This window comes from Sminthopsis crassicaudata, chromosome 5 (genome assembly GCF_048593235.1).
Source record: "Sminthopsis crassicaudata isolate SCR6 chromosome 5, ASM4859323v1, whole genome shotgun sequence".
In the NCBI taxonomy this organism is placed as follows: domain Eukaryota; kingdom Metazoa; phylum Chordata; class Mammalia; order Dasyuromorphia; family Dasyuridae; genus Sminthopsis; species Sminthopsis crassicaudata.
In genome coordinates, this window is record NC_133621.1 from 169,375,887 (window position 1) to 169,397,741 (window position 21,855).

Here is a 21,855-nt window from a genome sequence, read left to right on the forward strand (position 1 = left end):
CCCCTAGTTCTGCTCTTTTCACTTAGGATCAGTTGATGTAAGTCTCTCCAAGCCTCTTTGTATTTCTCCTGTTGGTCATTTCTTACAGAACAATAATATTCCATAACATTCATATACCATAATTTACCCAACCATTCTCCAATTGATGGACATCCATTCATCTTCTAGCTTCTAGCCACTATGAAAAGGGCTGCCACAAACATTTTGGCACATACAGGTCCCTTTCCCTTCTTTAGTATTTCCTTGGGATATAAGCCCAGTAGTAGTATGGCTAGGTCAAAGGGTATGCACATTTTGAGAACTTTTTGGACATAATTCCAGATTGCTCTCCAGAATGGTTGGATTCTTTCACAATTCTACCAACAATGCATCAGTGACCCAGTTTTCCCACAGCCCCTCCAACATTCATCATTATTTGTTCTTGTCATCTTAGCCAATCTGACAGGTATATAATGATATCTCAGAGTTGTCTTAATTTGCATTTCTCTGATCAATAGTGATTTGGAACACTCTTTCATATGAATGGAAATAGCTTTAATTTCATCATCTGAAAATTGTCTGTTCATATCCTTTGACCATTTATCAATTGGAGAATGGCTTGATTTCTTATAAATTAAAGTCAATTCTCTGTATATTTTGGAGATGAGGCCTTTATCAGAACCTTTAACTGTAAAAATGTTTTCCCAATTTGTTACTTCCCTTCTAATCTTGTTTGCATTAGTTTTGTTTGTGCAGAAACTTTTTAATTTGATGTAATCAAAATGTTCTCTTTTGTGATCAATAATGGTCTCTAGTTCTCCCTTGGACACAAACTCCTTCCTCCTCCACAAGTCTGAGAGGTAAACCATCCCATGTTCCTCCAATTTATTTATGATTTCGTTCTTTATGCCTAAATCTTGGACCCATTTTGATTTTATTTTAGTATGTGGTGTTAAATGTGGGTCCATGACTAGTTTCTGCCATACTAATTTCCAGTTTTCCCAGCAGTTTTTGTCAAATAATGAATTCTTATCCCAAAATTTGGGATCTTTGGGTTTGTCAAACACTAGATTGCTATTTTTATTCACTATCTTGCCCTGTGAACCTAACCTATGCCACTGATCAACTAGTCTATTTCTTAGCCAATACCAAATGGTTTTGGTGACTGTTGCTTTATAATACAGTTCTAGATCAGGTACAGCTAGACCACCTTCACTTAATTTTTTTTTCATTACTTCCCTTGAAATTCTCGACCTTTTGTTGTTCCATATGAATTCTGTTGTTATTTTTTCTAGGTTATTAAAATAGATTCTTGGGAGTCTGATTGGTATAGCACTAAATAAATAGATTAGTTTAGGGAGTATTGTCATCTTAATTATATTCGCTTGGCCTATCCAAGAGCACTGAATGTCTTTCCAATTATTTAAATCTGACTTTATTTTTGTGGCAAGTGTTTCGTAATTTTGCTCATATAATTCCTGACTTTCCTTTGGTAGATATATTCCCAAATATTTTATATTATCGACCGTTATTTTGAATGGAATTTCTCTTTGTATCTCTTGCTGTTGGATTGTGTTGGTAATGTATAAAAATGCTGAGGATTTATGTGGATTTATTTTGTATCCTGCAACTTTGCTAAAATTCTGAATTATTTCTAATAGCTTTTTAGCAGAGTCTTTGGGGTTCTCTAAGTATACCATCATGTCATCTGCGAAAAGTTTTCCAGGGAAGAAGATGGACATTTAACGAAATAAATGAATTCCATCTATTTTTGATGAAAAAACCAGACCTACATAAAATGTTTGATTTTCAAATACAGAACTCAAGAGATTTCTAAAAAGCTAAAAAGAAATCTTGAGAACTATACTTCTGCCAAAAAAATATGTAAAGAACATATGTACAATTTGTCTTAGAAACTAGAAGGGGAAAGGAAATTATATCATAAAAAAGTGTAAAGTGGTGGTACTACATCTCATGAAGAGGCAAAGGTAACCTATTATATCTGAGAGAAAGAAAGGAGGGAGATGAACATAGTGTGCATCAATAGACATATTCGATTTATGGTGAAACTTCTTCCACTTCATTGAAAAGTGAAAGGGAAGGAGTAAACTAAGGGGAAGGGAATACAGAAATTGTGAGGAAAAGGGGTAAAACAAGGGGAGGAACTTTAAGGTGGGGGAGGGATCCTAAAAAGGGAGGGCTGTGAAAAGCAAGTGGTGTTCACAAGTTTAATACTGGGTAGGGGGGTAAGAGGGAAGGAAAGGGGAAAAGCAAAAGCAGGGGTTAATAGGATGGCAAGCATTATAGAATTAATCCTTCTAATCATAAATGTGAATGGGGCAAACTGCCTCATAAAGAGGAAGCAGTTAGCAGACTGGATTGAAAGTCAGAATCCTACTATATGTTGTTTACAGGAAACACACCTGAAACAGGGTGATACATTCAAACTAAAAGTAAAAGGGTGGAGCAGAATCTATTATGCTTCAGGCAAAACCAAAAAAGCAGGAGTAGCCATCCTCATCTCAGATCAAGCAAAAACAAAAATTGATCTAATTAAAAGAGATAAGGAAAGGCATTATATCCTGCTAAAGGGCAGCATCAATAATGAAGCAGTATCAATATTAAACATATATGCACCAAGTGGTGCAGCATCTAAATTCTTAAAAGAGAAATTAAGAGAGCTGCAAGAGGAAATAGATAGCAAAATTATAATAGTGGGAGATCTCAACCTTGCCCTCTCAGAATTAGATAAATCAAACCACAAAATAAATAAGAAAGAAGTCAAAGAGGTAAATAGAATACTAGAAAAGTTTGATATGATAGCTCTTTGGCGAAAGCTAAATGGAGACAGAAAGGAGTATACTTTCTTCTCAGCAGTTCATGGAACCTCTACAAAAATTGATCATATACTAGGGCATAAAAACCTCAAAATCAAATGCAGTAAGGCAGAAATAGTAAATGCATCCTTTTCAGACCACAATGCAATCAAAATTACATTTAATAAAAAGCCAGGGGAAAATAGACCAAAAAATAATTGGAAACTAAATAATCTTATACTAAAGAATGATTGGGTAAAACAGCAAATCATAGACATAATTAATAACTTCACCCAAGAAAATGACAATAATGAGACAGCATACCAAAATGTGTGGGATACAGCCAAAGCAGTAATAAGGGGAAGTTTTATATCTCTACAGGCCTACTTGCATAAAATAGAGAAAGAGAAGGCCAACGAATTGGGCTTACAACTAAAATTGCTAGAAAAGGAACAAATTAAAAACCCCCAGACAAACACAAAACTTGAAATTCAAAAAATAAAAGGTGAGATTAATAAAATTGAAAGTAAAAAAACTATTGAATTAATTAATAAAACTAAGAGTTGGTTTTATGAAAAAACCAACAAAATAGACAAACCCTTAGTAAACCTGATTAAAAAAAGGAAAGAGAAAAAGCAAATTGATAGTCTTGAAAATGAAAAGGGTGAACTCACCACTAATGAAGAGGAAATTAGAACAATAGTTAGGAGCTACTTTGCTCAACTTTATGCCGATAAATTCGATAACTTAAATGAAATGGAAGAATACCTTCAAAAATATAGCTTGCCCAGATTAACAGAGGAAGAAATAAGTCGTCTAAATAGTCCCATCTCAGAAAAAGAAATAGACCAAGCTATTAACCAACTTCCTAAGAAAAAGTCCCTAGGACCAGATGGATTTACATGTGAATTCTACCAAACATTTAAAGAACAACTAACTCCAATGCTATGTAAACTATTTGAAAAAATAGGGATTGAAGGAGTCCTACCAAATTCCTTCTATGACACAGACATGGTACTGATACCTAAACCAGGTAGATCGAAAACTGAGAAAGAAAACTATAGACCAATTTCCTTAATGAATATTGATGCTAAAATCTTAAGATATTAGCAAATAGACTTCAGAAAATCATCTCCAGGATAATACACTATGACCAAGTGAGATTTAAACCAGGAATGCAGGGCTGGTTTAATATTAGGAAAACTATTAGTATAATTGACCATATTAATAATCAAATTAATAAAAACCATATGATCATCTCAATAGATGCAGAAAAAGCATTTGATAAAATCCAACATCCATTCCTACTAAAAACACTTGAGAGTATAGGAATAAATGGACTATTCCTTAAAATAATAAGGAGCATATATTTAAAATCTTCAGTAAACATCATATGTAATGGCGATAAACTAGAACCTTTCCCTATAAGATCAGGAGTGAAACAAGGTTGCCCACTATCACCATTACTTTTCAATATAGTACTAGAAATTCTAGCCTCGGCAATAAGAGCCGAGAAAGAGATTCAAGGAATTAGAGTAGGAAATGAGGAAACACAAGAGAGTTGATGAGATGGTCAAATAAAACAGTATATAAAGGGCGAAGAGAAAAGGTCCCAGAACAGAGTGGAGGAACACATACAACTGAAAGATTTGACCTGAAGGAAGACCCAACAAAGGCGACTGAGTCAGGTAAAGTGGAGGATCAGAAGACTGCAGATAGAAAGAAGATAGCATTAAGAGGGTGATCCAAAAAAAAAAAAAAAAAAAAAAAGAGGGTGATCAATAGTGTCACAGGCCACAAAGAAGAATGAAGAATGAGAAAAGATTGCTGGATTTAGCAAATAAAAGGAATCCACTCCACTTACAGTTAACCCTGTCAAGAAGTCAACTCTCTGGGGCAGCTTAGGTGGATAGAGCACCAGCCCTGAAATCAGGACCTGAGTTCAAATTTGACCTTAGACACTTAATACTTCCTAGCTGTGTGACTCTGGGCAAGTCACTTAACCCTAATTGCCTCAGGGGGGAAAAAAAGGAAAGAAGGAAAAAAAAAGTCAACCCTCAATCTGTCTCTGCAATGTCCATCTATTAAACCTGGTTCTGTTTTCTAGTCAACAACAAATCTAATCCCTCTTCCAGATAATCCTTCAAATAATTGGAAAAGAGCTACCATGTTCCTCTGAATCATCTTTTCTGTAAAATGGACATCCCCAGTTTCTTCAACTAATATGATATTTACTCATGTCTTTTCACCATCATGACTTCTTCGGCTATCAATATCAATTATAGCATCCAGGAAAGAATACAAAGTGGTCTGTTGAATACTTTGACCATTTAAATGTTAAGGGATAGCTTTGGTTCTTACATATTTCTATTCTTATCCTAATTTTGTTGCTAATGCTGATCTACCTCTCCATACTTGCATCTGTATACTCCCACCCTTAGTGAATTTCTAAGGGGTGGAGGGTGGGAGTGGGGGAGGGGGGTGAACAGTGATTAGAAAGAACCACTGGAAAGCAAAGGAAAAAATGGTCACTCAATGGAATAGAGAAATCTCAAGGTTTCATAAAGACCATAATGAAACAAAAAATTTGACATCAAATATTAAGACCCATGAGAAGCACAAATAATTACAATGGGGGAAAAAAGATAAGGGATTCAATAGAGCTAAACTGTTTACATCCTTACACAAGAGAATGATACTTGTAATTCTTAAAAAACTATCATTAATAATACACATAGAAAGAATACAGATAAGCAGTATGGTTATAAGATGAATTTGAGGGAATGACACTTTTTAAATGACATCAAGGGATGAGAAAGAGGAGTACACTGAGTGGAGTGGAGAGATAGAATGGTATAAATTATTTCATATGAAGAGGCCTGAAAAGACCAGTATGAAGAAAGATGGGAGGATGAGCAATGAGCATCACCCAAAACCTTACTCTCATTATAATTGGCTCAAAAAGAGAATCATATAGACAATCAGTTGAATATAGACATCTATTTTATCTGACAAGGAAGTAGGAGGGGAGGAGATTAAGTAAACGGGCTAGGAGGTGGGGACTGACAGAAGAGAGGGCAAATCAGGGGAAGTGGTAGACAAAAGCACAATACTGGTGAGGAGGGAAAGGGTGAAAGGAGAGAGTGGACAAACAGAAGGAAGAATATAATGAAGGAAAATACATAGGAAATAATCATAACTGTGAATGTGCAAATTAGAAGAGCAAGGAATAGTTTACCTGTCAAATCTATAGGATGGGGAAGAATTCATGACCAAACAAGAGACAGCCTTACAAAATACAAAATATATAATTCAGATCGTATTACATTAAAAGGCTTTTTAAAAATACAAACAAAACCAATAGAACCAAGATTAGAAGGAAAACAGAAAGGTGAGAAACAATCTTTATAGCAAATGTCTCTGATAAAGACTTCATTTCTCAAATATATAGGGAACTGAGTCAAATGTATAAGAACAAGCTGTTTCCCAAATGATAGTCAATGGATTTTAACAGGCAGTTTTCAGATGAAGAAATTAAAGTTATCTATAGGCATATGAAGAAGTGTTCTAAATCACTTTAATTAAATACATGCAAATTAAAACAACTTTGAGATACTACTTCAGATTGGCTATTATGGCAAAAAAAAGGAATAGTACTAAATATTGGAAAGGAAGTGAGAAAATGGAGATACTAATACACTGTGGTGGAGTTGTGAATGGATCCAGCCATCCTGGAGAGCAATTATGCCTAAAGGACAACCAAACTGTGCACACCCTTTGACTCGGCAATGCCACTACTATATCTGTATCCCAAAGAGATCATAAAAAAAGAGAAAAGGACCAATATGTGCAAAAAGCTTTGTAGTAGACTTTTTCATTGTAGCAAAATATTGGAAATTAAAAGGATGCCCATCAATTGGGGAATGGCTAAACAGGCTGTGGTATATGAATGAAATGGAATATTATTTTGCAATAAGAAATGATAAGCAGATTTCTGAAAAACCTGTAAAGAGTTGGATGAACTAGTGCAAAGTAAAATGAGCAGAAGCAGGAAAACTGTACACAGTATCAACAACATTGACAATTAACTATGAATGACTCAGTTCTTTTCAGTAATACAATGATCCAAAACAAGTACAAAGGACTCATAAAGGACAATGCTATCTATATTCAGATAAAAAACTGATGGATTCCGAATGCAGATTGAAGCATATTTTTTTCACTCACTTTATTACTTCTTATGTTTCTTTTTCCTTTTCACCTGTTTTCTCTTTCACAACTGTGACTAATATAGAAATATGTATGTATAAACGATATCAAATTGTCTATCATCATCAGAAGAGGACAGAGGAGGAAGGGAGGGAGAAAAATTTGGAATTCAAAATCTTGCAAAAAATGAACATTAAAAAGTTTATTGACATGTAATTGGAGGGAAAATACTACTGAAAAGCAAAAAAAAAAAAAAAAAAAAAAAAGGAATGGCTTCATCAAAAACAATTCATGACAAACTAACCTTCCAGCATTTGATAAATCTGGGAAAAACAATTAATGGGAGAGGGCGAAATTTTTGCTACACTATTTGGTGCATATGTTTAATATTGATATTACTTCATTATCTATACTCCCTTATCTCTTTTAATCAGATCTATCATCTTTGCTTTTATTTGATCTGAGATCAGGATTGTTATCCTTGCTTTTTTTACTTCACCAGTCCTTTACCTTCACTCTGTATGTATCATTATGCTTTAATGTATTTCTTGTAAACATCATATAGTAGGATTCTGGCTTTTAATCCAGTCTACTATTTGCTTCCATTTTATGAGAGAGTTCATCCCATTCACATTCAGTTAAAATAACTAATTCTGTATTTTCTGCTATTTACCCTAAGTTATGCTTTTCTCTTTCCTTTCCTCCTTCCCTCCTCCCCAGTATTTTGCTTTTGAAGACCACCTTCATCAAACAGTCCTCCCCCCCTCTAGAGCCCTTCTTCCTTTTTTATACCTTTCCCCTAATACTTCTGTTTCCCTTCTATTAGTCTTTCCCTTTCTTTTCCCCCTTTCCCTCCCACTACCCTATAACATGAGACAAGTCTCTCCCAAATATGTCTAATATTCTTTCTTAGAGGCAAATCTGATAAGAATAAGATTCACACAATATTTATCCCCCTCCCTTCTTTCCCTCAATTATAATAGGTTTTCTTTGCCTCTTCATGAAATGTAATTTCCCTTATTTTACTTCCTTTTTCCTCTTTTTTCCAGTAAGATCGAGGGGGAAATCTTTGACATAAAAATTTTTTACTAAAAATCTGACACCCAAAATATACAAGAAATTACAATATATATTTAAGAATTAGAGCTATTTCCTACCATTTAAGTGGTCAAAGTATAAGGACAAGGTTCTCTAAAGAAGAAAATCAACAATGCTCCAAATTATTAATGCCAATAAAACAATTCTGAAGTTCCTCATCACACCTATTAGATCGGCAAAGGCAGCAAAACAAGAAAATGGCAATTGCTAAAGAGGCTATGATGAGACAGGCATACTAATGCACTTTTTGTGGTGCTATGAATTAGTCTAACCATTCTGGAACGCAATTTGCAATTATATTTCAAAGCCACTAAACTGTACATGCCTCTTAATCCAAAGATACATATACTTTAAAGACACACAGGACACAAACATACAAAAATATTGATGGCAGAGCCTTAAATCATGAAACTAAAAGTGGTAGCCCATCAAATGGGGAATAGCAAAACAAACTGAAGCTGTGAATGTAATGAAATATTATAATACTATAAGAAGTGACAAAGAAGAAAGATTCTAAGAAATTCTGGGAGGTCCATATTGAACTAAAAACAAAGTAAAATAGGAACAATGCGCACTATTACAATAACATAAAGGAAAACAGATTTAAAAGACTACAGAACTCAGATAATGAAATGAATAATCAGAACTTCATGGGGGGGGGGAAAGAAGAAGGGAACAAGTATTTATTAAGTACCTACTATGTGTCAGACACTAGATTAAAAATGCTTTATCAAAAAAAAGTTCTTTACAAATATTATATTTTATTTCAGAAAACCGATCATGAAATTTTCCCTTCCTCTCATAGAGGCGATGAACTAGAGAAAAAAATAAGATGAACATGTCCAGACATGACCAATGTGTTGATGAATTTGCTAGACTATATTTATTATGGACAGTGAGGACTTCAATTTGGAAGTAGTATGGAAAAATAAATGGCTCTAAATTCAAAGGACATGGATTCACATCCCAGCTCTGATCGATGTGGACTGCCTGTATGATTGCAGGTAAATACTTAAACTTCCTGAGCCTCAGTTTTCCATAAAATGAGAGATTCAGACTAGATGTCCTCTAAAATCTTTTCCAACTCTATAGCTATAATTTTGTAATTGATCTATGATAATGTGAAATTTTTTTTAAAGTCAATAAAACATTTAAAAATATACAGGAAGAAAAAGTTCAGAAGAGGACAAATTGCAATTTTGTTATTTATTATAGCTTTATATATAATCCTCTTTATTCTTTGATATTGAAACATTTCTTTCAATTAATGATTAGGTTCATAATAAAGAAAACATTTTTAAGTGATATAAAAAATCTCAGTGAATTAATACATCAAAGGATCAGTTAGATTTAACAAGTTATCAAATATGAAGGGAAGTAGTGATCAAAGAAAATGTAAAACAGATTACTACAATCTTAATATAAAGGAGATTTGTCTAATTGAATTAGAGAGAGATCCACATGAATACATACATGCATAAATATGTATATATCTAGGTAAATCACATATACATGATAGGCACCTGTATGTCTATGCATATGTACATATATCTTATTTATATATAGACACTATATATGAAGGAAGAAAAAAACCTTTAACATTTTCTACCTGTGTAACATTAGATAAGTAATAACCTGCATCTCAGTTTCCTCATTTGTAAAACATAGGAATTGTACCACATGGTAACCTCAGGCGCTTCACTCCCTGCTCCAGGCAGGGGAGTTGGAATACTCCTAATCCAGTTCCACTTCCATATTCTTTTTCTACAGATATTACTCAATAACCTTTCCCACCTTTTTGAGTGATTCAATCCATATGTACAACTCAATCAAAATTTAAGTAGCTGTTATCTACCAACTTACAGGAAACTGTCTTTCAACAATTTCAGTGCCTGGCTCACAATCTTTCTTACCTCTTCAACGCTTGCTCTCATATTAGGGGGTTTCAACACAAATACTGATAACTTCCTCAAATACCCAAACCTACCAATTCTTCAGCTCACTCATTTCCCATATAATCTACTCCTCCACCCCGCCTCAGTAATATAGATGTCATCCCCTTGATGTTACCATTACTCACAAATATTCCTCTTCGACATTTATGAATGACATTCCCCATCTGATCAATCTATCATTATTCCACTTTATCCCCCTGCCATAACAACTCCAAACCTCATTCCTCATCCTTACCATGACCTCCAATCCTTCAACCCTTTAGTTATTCCCAGGCTATCACTCCTGCACTAGCAACACTCTCCTCCGTTCCCAATCATGCACCTTTGGTGAACCAGTTCAACTCTCTGCTAAACTTCAGAGCCTTACCCTCTCATCTCACCATCAATCACCCAGCCAAACCTCAAACTTGGATTACTCCTATCATCCAATATTACCCTTTGCTCTTATTCACATGCTGCTAAGTCAAGCCACAGAAAATCATGAAACCATGCTGACTGGGTCCACTACAAATCTGTTACATGATCTCACCTGGGCTCTTACTATGGGAAAGAAATTGTTTATATCTCTTTAATCCATTCACTATCTCACAGCTCCTTTTCCAACTTTTCCATTACTTTTAATACCTCCCATGGTTCCCTCGGCCCCAGCTCTGAGCTGAGAACTTTCCCTCATATTTCACTGAAAAATTTGAGGTCCTTTGCTAAGAACTCCCTCTTCCTCATCTCATATCATTGATAATTTTCTTTCCACTGACTCACCCTGAAGAGATAGTCCTTCTCCTTGCCCAAGCAAGCCCCTCTACAACCACAAGTGATCTCTTCAGTTGTTGTCTTCTCCTAGAGTATCCTTTCTATTATCCCTAATACTGGCCATGTCCCTATTGGTAACAAATAGGCCTATACCTGCCATAACCTCAAAAATCCCTCACTTGAGCCATCAGCCCCTAGACTCAAATCACACCCTCTGCCCTTTTTAAGGCTAAACTCCTGGAAAAGACCATCCAAAAGAGCTGCCTCCATTTCTTTTTTTTTCCACTTTCTTTTTAACTCTCTAAAAGCAGGGGTTCTCAAACTACGGCCCTCTGGCCAGATGCGAACGTTAAAGCAGCCTGCCGGGTTATAGCAAACAGGCTGAGGGGCAGAGGCTGTGTGAGCTTTGTTTTTACTGTAGTCCGGCCCTCCCACAGTCTGAGGGATAGTGAACTGGCCCCTATGTAAAAAATTTGAGGACCACTGTCTAAAGACTGGCTGAAGAGTGTCTTCCAACATCATTCAACCAAATCTGCTCCTTCCAAAGTTACTGGTCATAAAATTGAAATGATCACCTTCATAAAATTCCTAAGAGTTCTCTTCTCTTCTGACAATACAACCACCCATGACAACCGGACTGCTGCAGTAGCGTACTGGTCACTCTCTGTCCATCAAGTTTTTCTTTATTCCAATCCATGTCTGACTCCACTTTCAAACTGATCTTCCCAAAAACTGAAGTCTGACCATATTGTCCCCTCTCCCATTCAATAAATCCCAGCAGCTCCCTTCAGATTGAAATATAGATTGCTGTCTTTTAAAGTCCATAAACTTGCAACACCTCATTCACCACTGTGACATCTTCAATTCTGAGACGCTGGTCTCTTGGCTGTGCCCTGGATAGTCCTCTCCCAACTAAACATTTTCACTGGCTGTCTTCTCAGTCTGGAAGTCCCCCTCCTTATTTCAGTGGCTTCCTTCAAATCTCGGCTAAATTCCCACATTCTATAAGAAACCTTTCCCATTCTCAGGGTCTTCCTTCGGAGGTTACCCCCAATTTATCATATATATCTATATCTATATATATCTCGATTATATCTTGCATTGGGCTAAGGATCTCTTGCATAGGAGTCTGGCATAGCAGTCACTTTATAAATCCAAGCTGAGCATGAATCTGGCATAGGAATCAACCAGTAATTAATAGGTGTCTAATGTAACATCAGAAGTTTATAACAGAGTTATCAGAAGTGGACCGGAGGAAATTAAGAGACTACAAAAAGCAATTTCTCACTATTTTTCAGGCTCATTTTGACAGCAAAAGGACCTGTACCATTTATTAAATAAGAAATTACTAACTTATGCCCCCCCCCCAAAAAAAAAAAAAAAAAGGCTGCACCCAGACAAGAATCTAATGTTAACCCTTGAAAGAGGACTCGGGGGAGCCAATGCCTTACTTGCAAAGCCCTCACTGGATGGGAGGACCTCGAAAAGAAGGGGTTAAGGCATGGCGTGAAGTGGACAAGCCGCCCCACACGAGGCCGGGCACAGCAGCGTGTTTATGAAAGGGAGAGAAAAAAGAAGGAAGCATCACTACGGGTGAAGACCCTGAGAAATGGCCAGCAGACCCTTGGCGGACACCGAGTGCCCCCGAGCACGGCGGTCTCCCCACAGAGAAGGCCGGCCGGCAAGTCTAAGAAACTGTCAGCAGATGGGGCGCCTGTGACAACTGAGCGCGCTAGTTTGCTGATCCCGGAGGGAAAGAGACCAAGGTTCGGCTTCGGGAAGGGCAAGGAGCAGGAGGGAGGTTAGGAAACAGAACTATCCGCAAGTATGAAAGAAAAGCGAAGAAAACAGGGGAGAGTGTGCAGCGGCAGCAGGGACTCGGGATGTCAAGAGGGTGCTGGCGGGAAGTTGGCACCTGAGAGAGGGATGCCCCAAGAGGGGAACAAGTGTTCCGGGGTAACAGGCGGTGAGGAGCACGGGGTAGGAGATTCAGGGGTCGGAGGTCACACCGAGAGAAGAGCGGGGTCGGGGGCAGAGGGCAGGGGTCAGGGGCAGCCCTCCCGCCTCGGCCCTCCACTCACACAGCTCTGAATAGCGATGGCAGCCCCGGCCCAGCTGCTGCAGGTACCGCTGCAGGACGTCCGTGAGGAGGTGGCAGGCGCTGAGCTGCACCGAGTCCCAGCCCAGCGCCTGGCAGATCTGCGCCACCGACACCCGCAGCAGCGACCGCGAGTAGCTCTCGCACATCCCGCTCCACGGACTCCCGCGCCGCCTCCGTCTTCGCCGCTGCCCCACTCCCACTCGTGCTTCCAACCTCAGCGGGCCTCCTGGGCCATCGTCCGGGACTCCCCTCCACCGCCACCACGCAGGGGAAACCGTTTCCCGGACTCCCGGCGTCTACCTCAGAGCCTCAGCTCCGCCGGGCGCGCCAGCCTGAGAGCAGCCATTTTGGATTCGCCCCGCCTCCGTTTGGGGGCGGTCTCTTCGACGAGGCAGCACTAAACTGTTGCCGAAAGCATCGATAAGCAGCAGTTCCCACCCCGCCCTCTGCCCATTGATGATTCCGGCGGTCTTCCTGGTCCCATGGACTGCCGGGGCAGAAACTCACATGGACTTGGGGCTTCCCTATTTGCCCGGCGCTTCCCTCCACTCTGCAGCCCAGCCCCGGGCGTGGTGGGAGAGAGCCCTAATAAAGTCATCTCCTTTCCATTTTGCTAACGAAATTAAAACCGCCAGCCCAGATGCCTCGTTCCAACCCAAACTTTCTGTAGGGCCAAATGCGGAATCGGAGAGGTGTAAGGGGGGGAGGGGTTTCCATTCGGCCAGGGAACCCACGTGAGAACGCGGGGGCTCGTGGATCAATCCGAGGCTGGCTGGGGATCCCTCTCTGAAGTTTCAGCACAAACACATTCGTGTGCACCTTCTCACTGCAAAGCGCTCAGGTGTCAAAGAAACGCGTATTAAGCTATTTTGGCCATTTAATTTTCTTTCCAATTAGCAAACATCCTTCTTCCCCAATACTCGCGCGCGCTGCAGACGTACGCACGCGGAGATACAATATGCAAAGTAGAAAGAGATTTTCACGTTGGCCCTGCCCCCTCCGATCTTCCATTCTTCTTAGACATTGCTCTCCACTCTGTTCTCCTCAGTCCGACGGCGCTAGCCTCCGGTCCCGTGGAACAAAAGTCTGAGAATTTTTTTCTGGCGGTCACCCGTGCCGGCAATGGTTTTTTCCCCTTCTTTATCTCTGCCAACTGCCTTCTCTGGCTTTAAAGTTCCATCTTCACAGGAATGCTTCTCCAACTCCTCAAGTTTTCTTGAGCTTTACTTTATTGAATTTTGCAGATAATGTCTTTTTAAAACAAATCAGTTGAAGATCTGTAGCAACCCTGTGTAATTCAAGTCTTTCAGCACCATTTTTCCAACAGGACGAGTTACATTTTATCCATCAGATTTTTGGTGATTTTCATATTTTAAATTTCATTATTTTTATTATTATGTATACCTCCTATGATGATTTGCAATCAGGGTTCTTTAATATTATTGTTGTAATTGGCAAACCAAATTTTTAATCGATCAATGTGAATTCTGCTACCTACACATGGATCCACTGTCCCTCTCTTCAGGTCTCCCTATTCCCTAAGACATAACAATTTTGTGCACTGTTATATACAGTTAGTTGATAAAGCAGTGGAAGATTCCAGAGAATTGACTCAAATTTGGAAAGTTCCACTGTGGTTAAAATGCTATTTAAAAACATCACATGCCACAGAAGAGTCTTTCCTGAAGACCCAATCAATATGGGAAACTTCATTATCTTATTTTAAGAACTTGCCACATTGACCTTCAGCAACCACCACTCTGATTAGTAGCTATCTATACTGAAGGAAAATCCTCCACCAACAGAGATAAATTTGAAGGTGATGATTAGCATTTTTTAGTAATGAAGTATTTTTAAATTAAAGTGTGTACATTTTTTTAGGCATGATAATATTGCACCCCTAATAGACTACAATCTGGTGAAAACCTAAGTTTATTGATGTGGTCTGGAGCCAAACCATGTCTAAGGATGCTTGTATTTCCTATGTATCATGCATATTCACCTTGCATACATTTGCTTGCGTGTTGTCTTTCCCCATGAGATTGTAAGTTTCTTATCAGCTATGAAAAGCTTGGTTCTTCTCAGTAGTTCTGTGATCCAAATAGACTCTGCAGAGAAAAGACCATCTGCATTCAGAAAAAGAACTAAGGAGATTGAATGTAAATCAACACATGCTATGTTCACTTTTTTCTGGTTTTTTATCTCTCCCATGGTTTTTCCCTTTTGCTCTGATTTTTCTCTCCCAACATAATTCATAAAACAATGTGTATTAAAAATAAATAAACAAAAACAAAATTTTTAAAGTGCTGGGGAAAAAAAGATTGTAAGTTTCTTGAAGGCAGTTTGAGTTTAGTGACCTAAATCAAATTTCCAAGGCTAATTATTACAAATGAATTACAGATCTATATTAATTTAAGGTGTTTCCACTAGGGAAATCCTCTACACTAATGAAATCCCAGATCTGAACAATTCCTTACTCAAGTAACAGTCTACAAGCCTTTATTTACATACAAGGAAAAAAAAAAAATCCCTCTCCTCAGAGTTAACATTTTAATGAAGGCAGGGTAGGCTACAGTAAAACAAAGGAGAAAACTTGTTAAGATAGGAAAGATCTAGCACAGGAGCAAAATTGATCCAAGCCTAGGCAACCGTCTTCAATAGAGGTTCTGGGAGGAACCTTATAATCAGAGGGTGAGGCCTACTAGGGCTAAGGATACTAGGAGGTATGAGTTCTGAGGCTGAAATGATGGAGGAATGATTGCAGCCTCTTAAGAAATGGAGGTGTAAAAACAACTCCCCTTAAGACTTTGGCAAATTTTCAAGATGTTGGGACGAGAAAAATCAGAAATTTAAGGGCCTATCTTGGAGTAGATTTAGGTGTATCTAGTAAAGCATGTTCGGAGGCTTTGAGTAGTTAATTTGTTTATGAAAACATCAATAAAGAAGGTGAGAATTGCTTGCTTCTGTTCCTCATCTATTCATTTGCATGGACCAATAGGAGAGATTTAGAGTTTTAAAAAGCTGAGGAATCCTGAACTCGAGTTCCTTGGTGATTGTTGGACAGATGGACATTGTCTATGCCCTAGTCATTAGAAATGAAGATTGGAAAATATACTGCATCTTAATCTATCTCGTATTTCTGAAAATGTCGACTACCCTCCCCCCTCTGGATTTTCATAGCATTGCTCTTTTTTTTTTGTTTTCCTCCTAGCTGTATAATTACTTCTTAGTAGCCTTTGCTGGTTCATTATATGCACTTGGTCCTCTTCTCTTCTCCCTCTCTTGATCACATAATCAACTATTATTATATGTGCAGATGATTCACAGATCTATATCCAACCCTAGTCCCCAACTTGAGTTCTGCATCATCAGTTGCCCATTAGGCATTTCAAATTGGATATCCTAAAGACATTTTAAACTGAATATGCCCAAACCTTTACTCATTATCACTTCCTAAAAAACCTCTTTCAAATTTCCATGACCATCCTTCCAATCTCACATTTAAAATCTTGAAATTATCTTCAACTCCTAGCTCTTCCTCATCCTACATATACAATCCGTTGCTAAATCTACTGTTTATAGCTATAAATCTTTGAAATCCAACCCTTTTTCTTCAATCACAAAGAAACTTAATTCTAGCTTTCATCACCTCTCACTAAGATTATTGCAAAAGCTTCCTAATGTGTCTCTCTGCCTCAAGTGTTTTACTACTCTTGTACATCTTATATACTGCTGCCAAAGTAATTTTCCTAAGTGCAGATCTGATTATGCCATTCCCTTAATCAAGTAATCAATCAGTAACTTCCAATTGCCTGTAGAATAAAATGTAAACTCCTCTCTTTAGCTTTTAAAGGGTTATATCTATTGGCCCCAGTCTATCTTTACATTCTCATTGGACTTTGCTCTCCTTACTGTACACTGTGAGTCAGCCAAACTAGGTTTCTCTCTTTCTTATAAATGAAACTCATTTACCATTTGGGATTATTTTCACTGGCCAAACAGCATGCCTGGAATTCACTTCCTCTTCCCTTTTCCCCTTAGTGTCCCCTCTTCCTTTAGAATATGCTCAAGTACCATCTTCTGAATGAAATCTTTCCTGATTTCCCCCAATTGTAAGTACCTACATATATTCCACATGGATTTTTCTAAACACTGCTTGAAGGGAGGTGCAGAAATATCCTTAGACTCTCAATCACCTTTCTCTAAAGGAAATTGATTTTTTTTTGGGGGGGGTCTGGAGAACAAAATTCACGCCACAATTAGGTCATTCTGCTCTTTTCAGAGAGGGGATTGAAAAAGAATTACATCTGCCTTCCTAAATATTACTTTTGTTGTTGTTCATTTATTTCAGTCATGTCCAATTCTTCATGACCCCATTTGGGGTTTTCTTTACAAAGATACTAGTTTTCCATTTTCTTCTTCAGCTTATTTATCATTCAGATAAGGAACCTGAGGCAAACAGGGTTAAGTTACTTGCCTTGGGTCATACAGCCAGTAAATGTCTGAAACTCAGAAATATTAGTCTTCCTGACCCTAGGTCCACTACTGTCCTCTCTGCTGCCTAGTGACATCAATTGCTAGTTTAGGGGAAATGATTTTTGATTTGAGTCACTCTTCTAATAGATATCCCCTAATAAGGAATGCCCCAAACTATAATTAAAGGCTTGACTCCCTTCTCACCAAATGATAGTTATATAATGGCCATCACAATAGTACATGGCAAATAAACCCATTTACTAAAGCCAATAACAAACAGAAATCAGAGAAGTCATATATTTTGGAATATACTGGACAATATACAAATTACATATCCTTTCCCACTGGAATGATATCTGGACTGAAACAAAATCCTCAATTCATCCCAGAGAAAATTCTCCAAAGGCTGTGTAGCAAATTGGGAGGCTGGGGCATTTTGAGGCAACTTCTATGTGTTGACTTCTTCCCAAAGTCTTTCTCTCCCTTCAGGGTCCTCTCCCTGAAGAAAATCTAGACTAGACAATTTTTGAGGTCCTTAGCCATGCAGGCAGTGGTCAGAGCACTAGGCCTGGAGTGAGGAAAAATTTAGTTTAAATCCAACCTCAGACACTAGCTGTGTCACCCTGGACAGGTGTCTTAGTCCTTAGTCCTTAGACTGTCACCCAGACAGTCTGGTCTACCTCATTTTCCTCAGGTGTAACAAGGGGATAATAATAGACCCTATCTCCCAAAGTTGTTGTGAGGATCAAATGAGACTATTTATAAAGTGACTAACACAGTTCCTGGCACATAACAGACTCTTAATAAATAATTGTTTCTTTGATTTATTCCTTTAAATTTTAAACTTGTGATTGTAAGTCATCACTTCTCTAGGGAGGTAGTTATGCTCCTTTTCAAAGACTGAGAAACTGAAGTAGAGAGATCTAAGGAAGAATTTGATAAGAGCAAAGTCACAGGGCTTCAGCTATTAAATTTGGTTTGCTAAGACATTAATTATAAAACACAATAACTTATGAGAGATCTGATGAATGATGCTTTCACAAGTACCTAATTATAAATTTATCTTCTATAATAACAATGTTCAAACTCTTCCATCTGTAGGCCATTTAAGGTAGTTTAGTTTAAAGGTTTTATAGTGAAGATATTTGAATTTGCTTCCTAGTGTGGTATAGTTAAAACAGACTTGGATTTGGAATCAGAGGACCTGCTATTTTCTTGTACCTTTCTACTACTCAATTTCCTCATCTGTAAAATAGGAAGAGAAGCAGATTATTTCCATAGTTTATTCCAGTTTAGGCATTCTGGTTCTAAATAAAGCAAAATATTTCACTTGAAATCACAGCATTTTAACTCTCATTTTATGATGCAGAAGAGGATAGAGAAAAAAATATAGAGCTGGGGAAAGGAAAAGAAGAAGGGATAAAATTAATGTAACCTGTCAGTATAACCTCTTTCAAATGGAATTTTCTTTTAAAAATTTAAGTTTTGGGGGCAGCTAGTTAGTGCAGTAGATATAGCATCAGCCCTAAAGTCAGGAGGATCTGAGTTCAAATATGACCTCAGATACTTAATACTTTCTAGCTGTCTGACTAATTTTAATTTAAAAAAATTTTTATAAATTAAAAAAATCTTTTAAAATTTTTATATGAAAATCTTGTGTTTTCATATCACTTTCACATCTGAATATAATCTTCCTTTCCTCCTCCCTACCTATTTATTCCCTATAATAAAGAAATTTGAAATCAAAAGAGGTGGTGTCTTTTTAACCAACAAGAGAGAATATTTGCATTTGCCAAGAATTGAAGTATGAGTTGACTAACCTAACACTTGTCAATATCTTTTTTGAAATATTTTATATTTCAGAAAAATAAAAATAAACATGTTAACTCCATTACTAGGTTTTTCAAGCTGTATACTCCAATTGTCACTAGAAAGCTATGTACCTACCCTATGTTATTTTTGTTCCCTGCAGAAACTGTTTTGCTGAGTTCAGATTTAATGTTATGTCCTGAGTTTTTATAGAGGATTGATAAAAGATAAATCCACTTGATGTCTTTTGAAAATACTTGTTGGAAATACTTGATATTAAGAATACTCAGTATTCTTTATATAAGAATCTATGTGATGAATAACACCTAAAATTTAGTAGCAAAAAAGTTTGCTCTGATATGAGATGTTTTCTTTGATAAGGTGATATCTAAATAGTCCAGCACTTTTACTTTTTTTGCCCTACCTGCCAAGAAGCTCACAAGTAAACTAACTCACCTCAAATTTCTAATACTTGAAATTTGAGGTGAGTTAGTTTACTTTTTTAACAGGCATATACTCCCAAGGATCTGTTGTATATATTCTTCTTTTCCTTGGTGACATCATCAACCCATTAGGTGTGTATATATTAGCCTAGTCTTTTTTCTAAGTCCACTTCCAATTGAATGTTTCAAACTGGATATCCCCTTGGCATTTTAAACTCAACTTTTCTAAAACAAAACTACCCTTATCAGCCACCTAGAACAAAGCTTCTTAAACTATGGGTCATGTAACTGAATGCGGGCATCATGGAATTATGATTTGTTATCAGTAAATGTTTGATTTATATACTTATTTAATATTATCTATATATCCAGGTTCACATAAAAATTTCTCAGGCAAAAAGGGGCCATGACTGGAAAAAGTTTAAGAAGTCCTGGTCCTGACCTAGATCACTTCAATGACTTTTTTTTTTTTTTTTTTTGGTTTCTGGTTTCTGGTTTCCCTTCCTCACTTCATGTCTTCTTCCATATACTTGTCAAAGTAATTTGCTTTTAGCAGATACATTCCCGTGGTTCCCTATTATCTCTAGGGTAAACTATACACTTCTCTTGTTTTTAAAACCCTTCGTTTCCTGGCCTCAATTTATCTTTCCAGTTTTATTATATTTTTCTTCTCTCTTGAAAAATAAGATCCAGCCAATATGGCTTTTTTCCTCTTCTTCAAATAAGATACTTTATTTTTTGTATCTTTGTGTTAATTATCTTCCATGCCTGGAATACACTTCCTTCTAAACATGACCTCCTAGAATTCTGTTTCCTTCAAAATTCAGCTCAACCATATCATCTATTTAATTCCTTTCTTGATTCTCCAAGTGCTAATATCATCCCTCATTTGTACTTGTTTTGGGTATATATTTTCTGTGTATAACTAGGAGTTGGTTAATAAAGCTCAATCCTTCACTAATCCATTGTTGATGAAGTTATGAACTGATCCAGTCATTCTGGAGAGCAATTTGGAACTATGCTCAAAAAGTCATCAAATTGTGCATACCCTTTGACCCAGCAGTGTTATTACTGGGCTTATATCCCAAAGAGCTTTTAAAGGAGAGAAAGGGACCTACATGCACAAAAATGTTTGCGGCAGCCCTTTTTGCAGTGGCTAGAAACTGGAAACTGAGTGGATACCCGTCAATTGGAGAATGGCTGAATAAATTGTGGTATATGAATATTATGGAATATTATTGTTCTATAAGAAACGACCAGTAGGATGATTTCAGAAAGGCCTGGAGAGACTTACATGTACTGATGCTTAATGAAATGAGCAGGACCAGGAGATCACTATACAGGGCAACAAGAAGATTATGTGATGATCAATTCTGATGGATATGGCTCTCTTCAACAATGAGATGATTCAGGCCAGTTCCAATAGTTTTGTGATGGAGAGAGCCATCTGACCCAGAGAGAGGAATGTGGGAACTGAGTGTGGATCACAATATAGTATTTTTCACTCTTTTTGTTGTTGTTTGCTTGCATTTTGTTTTCTTTCTCATTTTTTTCCTTTTTGATCAGATTTTTCTTGTGCAGCATGATATTTGTGGAAATATGTATAGAAGAATTGTACATATTTATCATACATTGGATAACTTGTTGTCTAGGGGAGGAAGTGGGAAAAGGGAGAGAAAAAATTTAGAACACAAGATTTTGCAAGGCATATGTTGAAAGTTATGTATATAATTTGAAAACAAAAAGCTTTAATTAAAAAATTTAAAAGTTGTCTAGGGAGGCCATGGGGAAAAAATGTTCATGTGCTTTTCTTCAAGATTATTCTGTTTTTTTTTTTTTTATTTTTAATAGTACATGCAAAGATAGTTTTCAACATTCACTTTTTTTTTCTTTTTTTTTTTTTAATTTTTTATTTTATTTTATAATTATAACATTTTTTGACAGTACATATGCATGGGTAATTTTTTACAACATTATCCCTTGCACTTACTTCTATTAAGATTTTTTCCCTTCCTCCCCCAACCCCTTCCCCCAGATGGCAAGCAGTCTTATATATGTTAAATATATTACAGTATATTCTAGATACAATATATGTGTGTAGAACCGAATTTTTTGTTGCACAGGAAGAATTGGATTCAGAAGGTAAAAATAACAGTTTACATTCATTTCCCAGTGTTCCTTTTCTGGATGTAGCTGGTTCTGTCCATCATTAATCAATT

The 21,855-nt window shown here is 37.1% G+C and overlaps 1 protein-coding gene across 1 annotated transcript in view; it reads right to left on the reverse strand.

Moving 5' to 3' along the window:
• The window catches only part of TAF3 (TATA-box binding protein associated factor 3), a 218,507-nt gene extending 205,221 nt beyond the window's left edge, over nt 1–13,286 (reverse strand). The window contains exon 1 of the mRNA XM_074268711.1: nt 12,889–13,286. Within this exon, the coding sequence (XP_074124812.1) occupies nt 12,889–13,054 (166 nt within the window). The 5' untranslated portion in view covers nt 13,055–13,286. The remainder of the gene's footprint in view (nt 1–12,888) is intronic.
• Nucleotides 13,287–21,855: the final 8,569 nt, after the last annotated feature.